This window comes from Rhea americana, unplaced genomic scaffold (assembly GCF_003343005.1).
Source record: "Rhea americana isolate MKP2758 unplaced genomic scaffold, rheAme1 scaffold_254, whole genome shotgun sequence".
NCBI lineage: Eukaryota > Metazoa > Chordata > Aves > Rheiformes > Rheidae > Rhea > Rhea americana.
This window is the reverse complement of record NW_028186373.1, coordinates 463,958-477,229: the sequence shown is the minus strand read 5'-3', so window position 1 is coordinate 477,229 and position 13,272 is coordinate 463,958. Positions and strand designations below refer to the sequence as shown.

Genomic DNA, 13,272 nt, shown 5'->3' with positions numbered 1-13,272 from the left:
CTTGATATTTCGTAGTTTGGCTAGGACTTCTCTATTTTTTCCTTTCAGTTGCTACCATACAGTTTTTTACACAGATCTCTTTGGAACTGTTCTTTAATGCCTGGACTACTTAAGCCAAAATTCTGTTCATTTTTTCCTGGCAGCAGCTACTTCATGGAGAGTACATTAATTGCAATTTGTGCTCGTTGAAGACTGTGCTTCACTTTCCTGCATTAGCAGAATCAAGCTTTTCTGTAGCCCAGCTAGACTCTTAAAATACAGCCATTTAGACTGACAATACACCTGTTGAGATATAAGCACCAAAGAACCTTTGGTGAATAAACTCAAGGCTTATATAGGCACCTGATTTGCAAAAGTGCCGTTCTCCAACATTTGCCATATTGAACAGATTTGAGAAATTAAGCATTATTTTGAACTCTTGATTATACAAGTTGAAATAATGTCRGAACTGTCAAAGTCACTGCTACCAGTTTAACATATGAACTGGAAAGTTCTTCACACTAAAATATAGTCAGGATGGAAAGGTGAGGAACCTTCTGCTGCTCTAATTATGATCATTTTTCTGTCATACTGTCACACTTGAAGATCCTTATTTACCTTTTCCCTGCCTTTAATACTGTTTCTCATTAAGATCCTGCTTAATACAAGAATTATTTCACCATGTCAAGCAGGTGATCCAGGAAGACCTGTAGAGATTCTGCAAAGCTACTTTTAGAACAAAATCCAAATTTTATTTAACATGAAATCCAGCTGTAATGAAGTCATAGGGAATTAGTGGAGTGTTTATCACTGAGGTTGTTATTTTATTTCTCTCTTAAAGATTTTCTTTTCACCCTTTGACCCTTGTTGGATTTACAAGCTGGTAAAAACAATTACGAAATGTTACCACTGTTTTAGTTGGTTTTATTTTTTTATTCATAGCAAGGGAAAGCAAAGTTTTGTGTTAGAACAGGTTTTACTAGTAGATACCTGGATAAAAAACCTAAAGCAAACGCACATAACTGTTGCTGGTATGCATGGGAATATGTCCTATGAGTCTTGGCAGCTGGTCTCCTCCCTTAATAATGATATTGCACAATTAGCTGTTATATAAAGATTTGTCACTAAATGCATTCCTAAGGGGAGGGCATGTAACTTTCTTAGACAATAAAATGGAGAAAATTATAAGACCTGGAGAAAGGAAGTTATCTATTTACAGAGCCTAGAGGAGAAGTTAGGTCCAGAATTCTATGTAACAGACAACGTAGGCCATGCAGCAGGCCCTAAAATAACCATCTGAAATCACAGATATGTCTGAGTTGCTCTGCATTCCAAAGACAATGAATTTATCTATTGCTCTTCTTTTTAACCAACTACCCCTCTCTTTTTCTTTTTCAGTTGGATCTTGGAGTTMCAATGTGACTGGCTTGTGTCCAGCAGAATTTTTGGTAAGTTGAATTCCAGACTCGAGCAATGAGAGAGTGTATGATCACGGTCCTGCTGTGGAACAGACTTTCCTTGCTAGTGAATTAGCTGCAGTGGAGCAGGAAGCACACAGCCGTTCAGTCTGGTATTACCAGTAGGGGGCTTGTGACAGCCGGTGAAACTGCAGCTTTCAACAGGCTAGTAGGGAGAACTTAGCCTACTTTGAGGATAGTGCAAAAGAGGAAACCGTGCAAGGAAAATAGTGTCAATGGAGCCAAGAGTGCAGAATCTCCCTTAATTTGCTGTGTGCCTTCAGGTCTCAGCCCAACTGTTTGAATCTGCAACTCTTCAGTCTCCAGCAGAAGAGTAAACAACATGTTGCCAAAGCAGCATAATTTGCCCCTGTTGATGCCTTTGTGCAAAATGCTAAAGGGAGACAAAACAGCTTGGCTTGGAGCAGCTAAATGAATTCAGTCTCTTCTGAAAGCTCTTGCCTCTTTGGGGCCCTTACACAGGATGGAGAGAATGAAGCAAACACTGACAGGTCTCTCATTGTGCCCAAGTGGCCTGTGTCCTTTTTTTTTTTTTTTTTTTTTTTTTTTTTTTTTTATCTGCTGTAAATAAACTTGATGGTCCTGATCTCATTCTTATCAGAATAAAGCCTGAAGTGCTGGCTACAATGAGTCCTTTTCTGAGCCTGGGGGAGTTGATGATGCGTAGTGCCCTTCATAGCTTAGTCTGCTGAATTAAGTAAGGTTRTTGCCATTAACTTTTCTGGAATCAGGAACTAGAACCTGTTTTTGTATACTGTTGAGGTTAAATCTGAGTAGAGATTCCATGCATTCAGTCAGTCAGTTCGTGGGTACAAAAGCAGACAGTTTCAGCTGCATAGCAACTTCCTGTTGGCTGTAAATCGAGACTGCTGCAGTCAGTTAAAACCTGAAAATGGTATGGTTGGAGGAGGGGAGAGAAGAGGAGGRCTTGGGAGCCTTGCAGCTGTTTTCACATCCTCTCTCAAGTAGAATTTCTTCAATTAAAAGCAAGGATTTTATGCAGTGAAACTTGGAAGAAATCAAGTTGCACAAATGCTTTTTTTCCCCCCAGGAGCTGCCATAAATTGCATTAGTGAGTGTTATTTTATTCCTCTTTTTTCTTTCTCTGTGGGACTGCAGAAGTGACAGCATTTTAAATGGAAAGATTTGCAGCAAGCTGTCAGTCATTGTGCATGCAGGATATATTTCCTGATTTAGTCTTGCTGGTGCTTCCATAAATCAGCATAGCTAAAATATTTGTGGTTGTCTATGGGAGATTTATGCAGGTGAGAGATTAGAGCCAATCTGTCATTTTTGTGGGGGAAGTGAGGGATGGAAGGGGCTGGGGAATGCTGGCTTGCAGGAAGGAAGGGTTTATAAATATGTGAGTGGTATTTAGAGGTTCCATAGAGACAATTAGGAAAAACTTTGTGCATCTGTGTGTGGATAAGTGYACGTCTCTCTCTGATATGGGATCAGGAAACTGTTGTTTGCCTGCGTAATTTTCAAATTAGTCTAGTCAGAGAGAAACATTATATGAAGGCATTCATCATCTCAGGTCTTCCTTCAGAGTTTTATTTTTTTCCCCATTCTGTATATGGCTTATGTCTTATTTTTGCAGCATAAGTCTGTCTTGCCAATTGGCTATATGAATTGTGTCAGGTTAAAAAGTTCTTACAGCCAGCATGTCATCACATAATAACTGGATCTAAGAGTAGGTACTTTGGCTAATTATCATGATTACATGAGTTCATCTATTCAGAGGATGAAGAAGAGGGAGAGGCACAAGAAATCTCTATTCTGACATTGGCAGCAAAACCCAGGTCAAATTTTCGGTTGGTATAATGTTGTATGACTACGCTGACGTTAATGTTGTTTTGCTAGTACCTAGCAGCTATGAATCTGRCCTGCTGACTTCAGTGGAGATGCACTGATTTACACCAACTGGCGATCCAACACTTTATGGCTGTGGGGCAGGAATGGCTAAGCAGGAGTGCTAAAGACAGAATAGCTGTTCATCTTCTAGGCTTCTGCCTGTTAATCTTCCCTGTGCAATCTCAGGCAAAGGCCAGGGCAGAGCTGCATGAAGGTCATTGCTGAAGCGTCTCTTCTGCGTTATTATTAATGAGATCAACCCTGTTCTAAAGTGCTTTTTAGCTTAGACAAGATTTAGTAGGCAAAGAGGGGAGCCTGCAGAGCCCTGACACTCAGTAAATACATTTTGGAAAGCTTTAAAAAAACCCMAAAACTGAACACCTGTTTTGCACCCTCTGATTCTGGTCTCTCTTTTCAGTCATGCTTCAGACTGGGCTGTAATATGATACAACCAGTCAGCAGCAGCCAGCCTGTCTTCAGAGCCTGGCCTAGGGAGTCCTTGGTAACTCCAGCAGACATGTCCACATGGTCCTATGCAGAGTGCCTTTCTTTGGGATTTGAGGAAGTGGCAAACTCCACCTGCAGTACCCCAAAATCAGCACTCTGACCCAGGATACCAGAATCTAACTGGGTGAAAAATTATCCTCTTAGTCTGTTAAGCCAAAACAAAAGACTCTACTATTTCAGTAATAGAGGGAGGGATGCTTTATTGGTACAATCTAGGAAGAAAAATACCATGCAAGGAAATATGAACCGCTTTATTGAAATAGCATTGCAGTGCTGTGCCACTAACTATCATGTATTGTGCTAAACTTAAGTAAAAATACTTTCCAGGGAAATGTGTAATGTGAAGGGACAGAGATACTAGTGGTTAAGTCAGATTTTTTTTTATATCAAATTTTGCCAAGTCCCTATAAATCTTAGCAGTTTTAGAGACAGCCTAAAAAAACTGCTAACATTTTCAACTACAGAACATAACACTGAATAAGGATGGTTGAAAAATTTCTGTCAAAACTGTGTTTTAATGGAAAATGGAGTTTTGATGAAATAGCATTTTCACCAAAAATATCTGCTTTCCATGGAGAACGTTAGTTTTTCACTGAAATATTTTGACAGAAAGTCTAAAATCTTGGGCTGAAATTTGTACAGCTGTTCAAGTCCGTCTAGTGCCACTCGCATTTCTTCACCTCTTCAAATTCAAGCTGTATTGCCAACTCTCTCTCTCTTTTTTTTTTTTAATCATTGTGATACTTGAGAGTTCTCTTTAAGCCTACCTCTTTAAGCATGTCATAGGACTACTAGTTTGCATGATTAAAAAGCTGAGTTTATAGCCTTGGTGGTTGCAGGAAAAGTTCCTAAAAATGTGATCCAAATGCATCAGGAACTAGAAATCAGAGGAAGCAAATCAAAACTTTGTTCACTTGTTTCAAATGACTCTTAAGATGTTTAACTCATTTTAGAAAATATTTGTATGTAGAAAGTGTTTCACAGTCTGATTAATGATTTTGATTAATTTGAAGTTGGCAATACTTTCCTATAATGTTACATGAATTAGTTGAGCAAATGCTGCACTCAAGAAATTGTGATATGTCAAAGTTGGCCACTGATTTCTTGTGTGAAATTTGGCAAGGCCATTTCTAGACTTCAGATTCAGTTTAGTGAATAGCTTAAGACTACTCTAAGAGTATGTTGTTGCTGAAAGGGATGTTATTATTGCTCCTGGCCCTGGGTCATGATTTCTGGTGGTATTATTAATTTTAGGTCATGAATTGTGAATTTATACCTTATATGGCTCTGAGGCTTGAGGGTAAAGAATACTTTAAGAGGACTGTATTTTATTATTACAAGCTTCCATTCTCACTTTTAGAACTTTCAAAGTGGCAAATTTCAAAATGATGCATTTTTAATGGTGTTCCATATCCATTCATTCCAGTTTAGGGGAATGAAAGTGTTTTTCAGGGAGAGAAAAATATTGCATGAAACTGCTTTTACCCTTTACCTCAAAGTGTTGGAGCAAATTGAATATAACAAATCACCTCTGTCCGTTATGCATGAAACAAACACATACCTGAAAGTAATTTATTAAAATACAGAGCTAGTAAATACAAGGAGTGTCTTTATTAGATTATTTTGCTTTTTTGGTTTACTGTGTAATTTTTAAGTATGTCTGTGCCTGGAACCTAATCTTCCTTGCTCTCAAAACTGAGGCTTATGTGATTAAACAAACTGATATCTCTCCAAAAAACTGAAATGCATTCTGAATGGAAAACCAATAAAATGTATTAACTTCTGAGCTTTAACATGAATCCCATCAATTGCATAGCAACATGTGCTGTCACAGGCAGTGGAGGAAAAGGAGAGCCTGCCTGATTAACTGGCTGAGCTCACATGGGTAGATATGGCACTCATCAATTAAAAGACATGTTGGAAGAACTCCAGGAGAGACATGCTTCTAACAGGAAGAGCCAGTTTTCACGTGCATTATTCTTTGATAAAAGGGGGGGGGAGAGGGGAGAAGCMCTGTGCTACAATGTGAATAAATGAAGTTTCTTATCTTCTGTTTTAGTCTATTAATTTTAGTCTAATCTGCAGTCATTGTGAAAACACCAAGAGATCCCAGCCGAGATCAGGATTTTATAAAGCTAGGTGGTATACAGATAACAAGAGACAGTTTTTCTTTTAAATACTAATATTTAGAGATCCTGATCCTGCAACTAGATGTGCATATGCTTAATTTCACCTAATTTCCTCTGAACTGCTCATCATTTTAACTGAAATCTTGAATGTGTGTGGGGGGGTTGTACTACAAATCATGATGGTCCTATGCAAATAGAAAACTCAGCGGTCTTATAGCAGTAACTGTTAGGATACGGCAGAATATCTCAGCAGACYCTACACATTATAGTAGGAATGTAAAAAAGCAAAAACATCTATGCAGTGAGCATATAAAACATTGTTGGGAGGAGCCAGGACACTTACTTTGGTAGACTGTGAGGGAACTTGTGATACTGGATCCTTACCACTGTTGCCCTCCGTGATAGCTAAATTCAGTCAAGCTAAGAAGAGTTATACTGTGTCAGGCAATAGATTTGTCTACCCTAATACTTTGTTTCTGAGAACTGTCAGTGTCAAATGCCTGGGAAAAAGTATGAAAACAAAACAAATATGTAGTGATACTTAACCAGTGTATATTCCCAATCTCCATTATATTCTTCCAATCTCTGTATTTCAAGGTTTTGAGGCAAAAATATTGCTTTCATGTGTAAAATTACTTGATTTTTTTATCAGTTTGTCCTATTGCTTTTTGAATTTTTAGCATCTACAACATTCCATGGCACAGACTTCCAGTTTATTTAACTGTTCTCTGTAAAGAAATTGTTCTGTCTTTAACTATTCTTTACTTAATTTCCTGTACATTTTCCAGTTTTACTATTATTTTTAATTGAGGGTGGGGAGACAGGAAGAACGTGGCACCAGAACTGCACACATTATTCAGAATGTGGGCATACTCATGAATGTACATAGTGGCATAAAAATATTCTGTTTTGTTTTCCTATTCTAATGATTCCTAGCATTCTGTTTGCCTTCCTGAGTATCTCTGGGTATTATTGCTATTTTCATAGAACCTTCTGTTCTGCCCAGATGTTTTTTTCTGAATGGTAAAGGCCGGTTTAGAACACACTACCATATATATAAAATTGGGATTGCTTCCCCCCACCTACTTCACTTTATGTTTATCTGCTTTGAATTTCATCTACCATTTTATTAGCCCGTCAGCAGTGTATTCTTGTACAATTCTTGGCAGGCAACTCTTGTCTTTGCTATCCTGGATAATTTAGTATTATTAGAAAAGTTTGTCATCTGGCTTTTAGCATGCATTTTCTAGCTAATTTATAAATGTGTTGAGCAATATAGGGCCTGCCACAAATACTTGTGAGACTCCCTGAAGATATCGTTCCACTGTGAAAATGACTTTTATTCCTATCGCTTGATTTTTTTTGGCCATTTGTTTGCCCCTGTGAGGAACTTCCTTCTTGCTGCATGGCAGCTAGAATTGGTTTGGCTCTATAGGTTAAAATTACACTTTTCTTTTACTGATCAGAGGAGACTAAGAGTGCAGTAGAGGTGAAAAGGAAGAAAAGGGAAGCTCAGAAAACTGTAGGCATTGTTTTGTTTGTGCTTTCACTGGCAGTAAGACTTCTTATATTTCTCCTTATAGTTAGTATTAATTCGTGCTTTGAGATGCCTCTTGTAATTCAAAAGCTAGGATCTTCTGAAGTACTACCGTTGTTATTGTTTGTTCCAGGGTAACAGCAGACCTAAGGGCATAGGATAGAGATCTAGTGAGCATAAGGCTTTCTGGCAAGTATTTAATGCTTCTTGTTCCAAACTGGACCAGGAATCCCTTTTGGGCAGTATTGTTACTTTAGTATTAGATCCTGCCATGATTAAGCCTTTATTTTTGTTTGACCTGGATTCTCCACACAAAAGATAGAATGAAGTTTTGCTACAATTTTGCTTTTAAAGAAAATACTAAAGTAACAACAAAAAATAATAGATTTCAGTGTCTGTAGGCAGTGACGAAAAGTAAAAATTACTTGAACATTTGTTATAGGTCCTTACATATAGTTCAGCAAAGAAATAAGAAATATTGCCTTACTTGTCTAATATTTTAATTTTTTGTTGTTTTTTGTAATTATATCTATAATAAAAGATCCAGCTATATGTTGCTAGAGCTGTATTCATATATAGTAGGACGTTCCTACTCCAAACATACTGCAGTTGAGGGAGTTTATCTTACTAACAAACTGCTTTCAGCTGTGTTCACCCTTTTTATTTACTTGAAATTTGAAGAAATGCAGGGTAGTGATAATACAAGATTCAGGCACTTATTGTAAAAATGGACCCATGTAATAGCTGTGGGCTAAATATATGTATTACTGTCATTTTTTTTTGTCCGTTGGTCATCAGTTACTGTTGTTGCTTTACTTTTTTAAAAATGTATTTTCTTGATTATAAACTGCTTGTAAGATGATGATGATCAAGATTTTGCTTATATATAGTGAATAATTTGAAATTTGTTTGATTTGTTAATATGGATTAAAAATGAGTACTTCCACCTTTGGGTTCTGGGTTGTGAATTCAGGGGTCAATTTCCGGTAGCTTTTTAAACCAATAAAAAAGCAGTAGTAGTAGTAATAAGTGGGCCTGAGTAGTTCTGCTGAATGGGAGTGTCTGGTGCATTGAGAGGATATGAAGTACCAGTAATAGGGCAAGGCTGGAAAGCAGAATGTGTAACTGAGATATGGAAGAAGTAAACAGACTAGTGAYGGCAGTTGCACACTTGGGAGAGAGACCCTTGCCTGAGTGCAAGCTGCTTCTCACCTCCTTCAAACCAAGACATGCAGCAGATGCCAGTTTATCAGTTTCCATGGTCACTGTTACTCTCACGTGCGAATACTATGGCCTCAGTGATCACTTTAGGACTAGTATTAAAAAATTGGTAAGAGTTAGGTCCAATGCTGTTGCACTGAGATCTGCAAACCCTGTTCTTACCTGATAGAAGTGAAGAAATTTTAACCTCTAAAAAGTGACTCCTCTGGCACTTCATATCAAGTTATCACTAGCTCAGCTACTAATTCAACTTCTGATTATAGAAAGGTTAGTTGTCCTCAACCTTAGGTCAGTGAGTACTTTCCTGCTGAGCTGCAGACAGTGAGAGGCATGAACAAATTTAAAATTCAGAGACTTGACATTCATGTGAGTCTGTCCAGTTGCCTCAGTCAACTCTGAATCCAACCCGTAGAACAGAAGATTTATTTGAAACCACATTTTTACATTGTTTGAGCTGAAAGGCTTATTAAGGTTTAGAAACCTTCCTGGTGACTTTTACCCTTGGGGGGGGGAACTCCCTGCAGGGGGTGGGGAAATGTTGAGGAAAGAGCTGTAATGTGATTGTGAAAGCATGAGAAACCATAGCAGGTTTTTCAAATGAATTTTCAGGTTCGTTCACAGCTTGGCTGCAGAGCAGCTGTGGGAAACAAACTCCCTGAGAACTGAAACCAGTGAATCTAGCTCAGAGTTACAACCCTTCAGTAAAGGAGCAAATTTAAGCATTTCAGCGTTGGGGAAACGAAACTGAGCAGTGCCTATTTCACTTGGTGAGAAAGCAGCCCTTTTGTATGGCTTGGGTTGGATTATAGAGAAACCGTCAAGATACGGGAGGAGGAAGGAGTTATTTACATTTTCTTTAGCCCTTACTGGTTGTCTGAGAAGGGGAATACTTTTGCTAAAAGATTCGGAACTAATCATGAATGTGTTAATTTAGAGAGACCTTGAGCTTTGTTTTTGAGAGCATTGGGTTTTTGTACCTGCCACTGAGACAGCTGTAGAGAAATGTGAGTATTAATCACATGATGGATGAACAAAGATGTCTTAATTTTTGTGCTGCTCCAAACTGAAGGGCTTATATTGAGTGCTAGGGTCCTGCTTGGAACTGATGTTCTATCGTAGAAGCACTAGTATATGAAGCCTTTTCATATCTGCCAGTGAAACCAGTGAATATTGGGGTAAAAAGGGGCTGAAATATGGTCTGGAAAACACAAGGAAATTGACTTAAGAATGTTTATGGATAGTCATTTTCATGATCAAGTTGGTAAACTAGGAGTGTGAGTAGCTGAGTGAGAACCTATAAGCAACAGTGAGACTTCCAGCACCAAGTAATTACTATAGTTGATTGTCACTTACGTGCATAAAGGGGTGTGTGCGTGTTGTGATGAGGGCTTTAAAGGCAATGTTATCAAGGATGTGTATTTTATCCTGTGTGGTTCCAAATGCCTGCTTATTGAACATGATGTACAGATGCAACTGACATAATCTTTTCTTCAGTTTTCAAAACAGGAGAGGGCTTATTTTTAAGTTAAGCATGCAGTTATCATGAGGTAAATATGCACTAACAATAGATGTAACACAGAAGAGCTGGAGGATGCTTGGCCTGAGACAATCCATGTTTTTCCACTGGCTGCCATAGTTACCAGTGCAGGACTAGAGTGAAGTCAGTATCACCACGGTTCTTTGTGTTACACGCAAGTGTTAGCTTATCAACAGTGAAGCAAATCAAGTTCATTAGTTTAGCTTTGTATTTGCATTAAAAGCTGTTGTACTCAATTAGCTTTTGTAACAATCATAACTTTTTGCTTGCTTCTTTTGGGAATTACAAAGGAGGGTGAATGGAGAGAATTACTTCCGGGCAAGTCTTTGGTTGAAAGAGCTGACTATTAATAGGCAAGACCTTTTGGTGACATCTCTTTTAAAACTTGGAAAGAAGTCCCATGTTAGAGCATGGTCAGGCAGTCACAAGTTACTGAATGAGACTGAGGTGCGGTAAGTGAATGTATGTGCATTCCTACTTAGTTGCAATCTGGGGGGAGAAAAAGTCATTTTAAGTACTGGTAGTTCAGGCTATTTAGCCTTTCATTGCAAGGGTTTAGAGCTGTATGTAGCTATTTACTGTATTTCAATGTGGGGAAGGAAAAATAGGTTCTATAGCTTCTCAGTTACTGTGATTTGTTTGTTTAGGGCATGGAGAGGAAACAGGGAACAATGCTGTCCTGGAGTTCAGAGAGAGAATAGTTAGGTCTAGGGTCCTTTGTAACACTGACTCGTTATGTCAGGGTTGCTGTTTTGGCCTTTGATCCTTTAATTCACTTCTCCAGCTATGAGACAGGGCTGGTGAGGTATGATAACCATCCATTGATCTTGAAGTGCCCAGCTTTTCTAATAGTGGACATCTGATGATGGGACAGTCTGACCCTCACTTCTCCTTTTCTGCCTCTGGTCTTTCTCTTAAGAAAAAAGTAGATTATTCAAAATCAGGTTTATGTGGGACAAACTATCATTGCCGAGCTACTTAGACCCAGAACAAGGAAAGATTAAGGCAAAGAACTGAAGAGCTTTGGTTATATGTTCCCTAAGAAACACATAAGAATGTGATCATCTTAGCTCTAGTTCATCCTCCAGGGCAATAGGGTCGGTCAAAATGGAAGAGACCTTGAGCTGGAAGAGACCCTTTGAGAAGCACACAGCTAGAATGAAAGGGAAACCAATGGAAAGACTTCACAGTGCCTGAATATAAGAGGGAATTAGCCCAGTAATTAAACAGACTCCTTTGCCCTTTGTAGACTTGCTGTAGTAAGAGGAGAGGTTAAATATTAAATCCATATATTTTTTTTAACAAACGAGGGAAGGACCAGCTCTTCATACATCTTTGCACTGCTACACTAAGAGCCTGCAGTACCTGAACCTTATTTAGGTTCCCTAATTACATGCAGACCATTTTTAACAAGCCAAAGTTTCTGAATTCTTCTCCACTTTAAAAGCTCTCTGGGTAGCAAAAGCTGTCTTTGCATGGAACAATGAATTCCTGTAGACAGAKGCCAATTTTGAGCATAGTTATGTATTTGCAGCTTGTTCTTTAGCTCAGTAGCTTGTGAGATGAGTTGTTTTTTTGCTAATACATGCTCCCGTTAATTTTGCACGATACTTGACAGCATGGACCTTCTCTGTGACACAGAGCTGAACCGCATCCCAGTAGATGGATCTATATAAGAAGCATTCAGAGAGCTGATGCTTTGGAGTCTTCTATGTGCAAGAAGAAATCTAACTTCAGTTCTGGTAGCTGGAGTTACCAGCCATGTGCAATGTCCCTTTGCTCAGATTGTAGGGGATATTTTTTCTAATGAACCTTTTAGCAGACCAGCTTGTGTTTCTGCTGTCAGTGCATGCAGGCTATACTCCCTGAGCACATGCAAACACCTCCTGAAATACATTTGGTGACATGTTAAGGATTATAATGTACTTTGTAGCTGTTGTCTTTGTGTGGGAGACAATAAGAAATACGGAGCATGCTTCCGTTGTGGTTCTTCCCTCTGCATAACCTAAATCTGCAGATTTATTTGTTCCAGTAACTCATGAAGAATTGATATGGAAGAGACAATTTTTTTAAAGTATGCTATGAACCTGATTGCACTTTACAATCAGTGCTTCTAGGATCCAGATTTTCAAAAATTCTTAAGTGCTTTACTGTCCAGTGATGAAAACAGGAATGAGACACTTTTATATTTTTTGAAGATATGAGTTAATTTTTTCATAGCCAATATAATAGAGTGGTTTTTTGGTTGGTTGGTTTTGGTGGTGGTTGTTGTTAAGTCTGCCTGCTGTTTTGATAACCCTTTCTTTTAGCATCTATCCTACAAGGCCTCCCCAGCTTTTATCTCTAAAGCACCAAGTTCTTTTGGATGAATTTTCATTTGTTCTCAAATAGATAAGCAGTATCCTTGGAATATCCACTTTCTACATTGTCTTCATTGACGTATATAGCCTGTGTGGTTAAGTCTTTATCAGATTAGTGCTTATCAGACTGCACAAATGCAGCCTGGACACTATTCTTGTGTCTCCACGGTTATGTTAAAGACCAGCCTGCCCTATCGGTTAAGATAGTCTCCATCCAGGAAAGTATTTAAGCACATGCTTAAACAAGTGAGTTGTCCCATTTAGTGATTTTTTTAAAAATTACTCTTTTGCTTTGTTAAGAATATACTTAAACATTTTCTTGGATCAGAGCCTGAGGTTGGCTAACTTATCATGTAAGTCTGCATCTGTACAGGAGCAGAAGGGGATAAAACTGTCAAGATGAAAATGAGTTCTGACATTGCATAGTTAAAAATGAAAATGCCACCTATTATAAGTGGCATTATTGGAAGAGGAAGTATCAGTTTTTCCTGGTAGCATGCAAGTAGTTTGTGTGAAGTATGAAAAACATTGGCAGAGGAAACAGTTGTGCTGAAGAAAGTGTTGTTGCACGGATGCGCAGAATTGTACACCTCTAAATAAATCAGATTAAATGGAAGATCACCAGTTATGTAATGGATATAATGGATCTTGGAAATATGGCACAAGTGCA

At 38.4% G+C, this 13,272-nt stretch overlaps 1 protein-coding gene across 2 annotated transcripts in view; it reads left to right on the top strand.

Moving 5' to 3' along the window:
• LOC146594635 (uncharacterized) overlaps positions 1-13,272 on the top strand; it is a 38,566-nt gene that overhangs the window by 10,211 nt on the left and 15,083 nt on the right. For both annotated transcript variants that reach the window (XM_085307152.1, XM_085307153.1), the window contains exon 2: positions 1,378-1,427. In XM_085307152.1, coding sequence (XP_085163278.1) covers positions 1,378-1,427 — 50 coding nt within the window. The remainder of the gene's footprint in view (positions 1-1,377; positions 1,428-13,272) is intronic.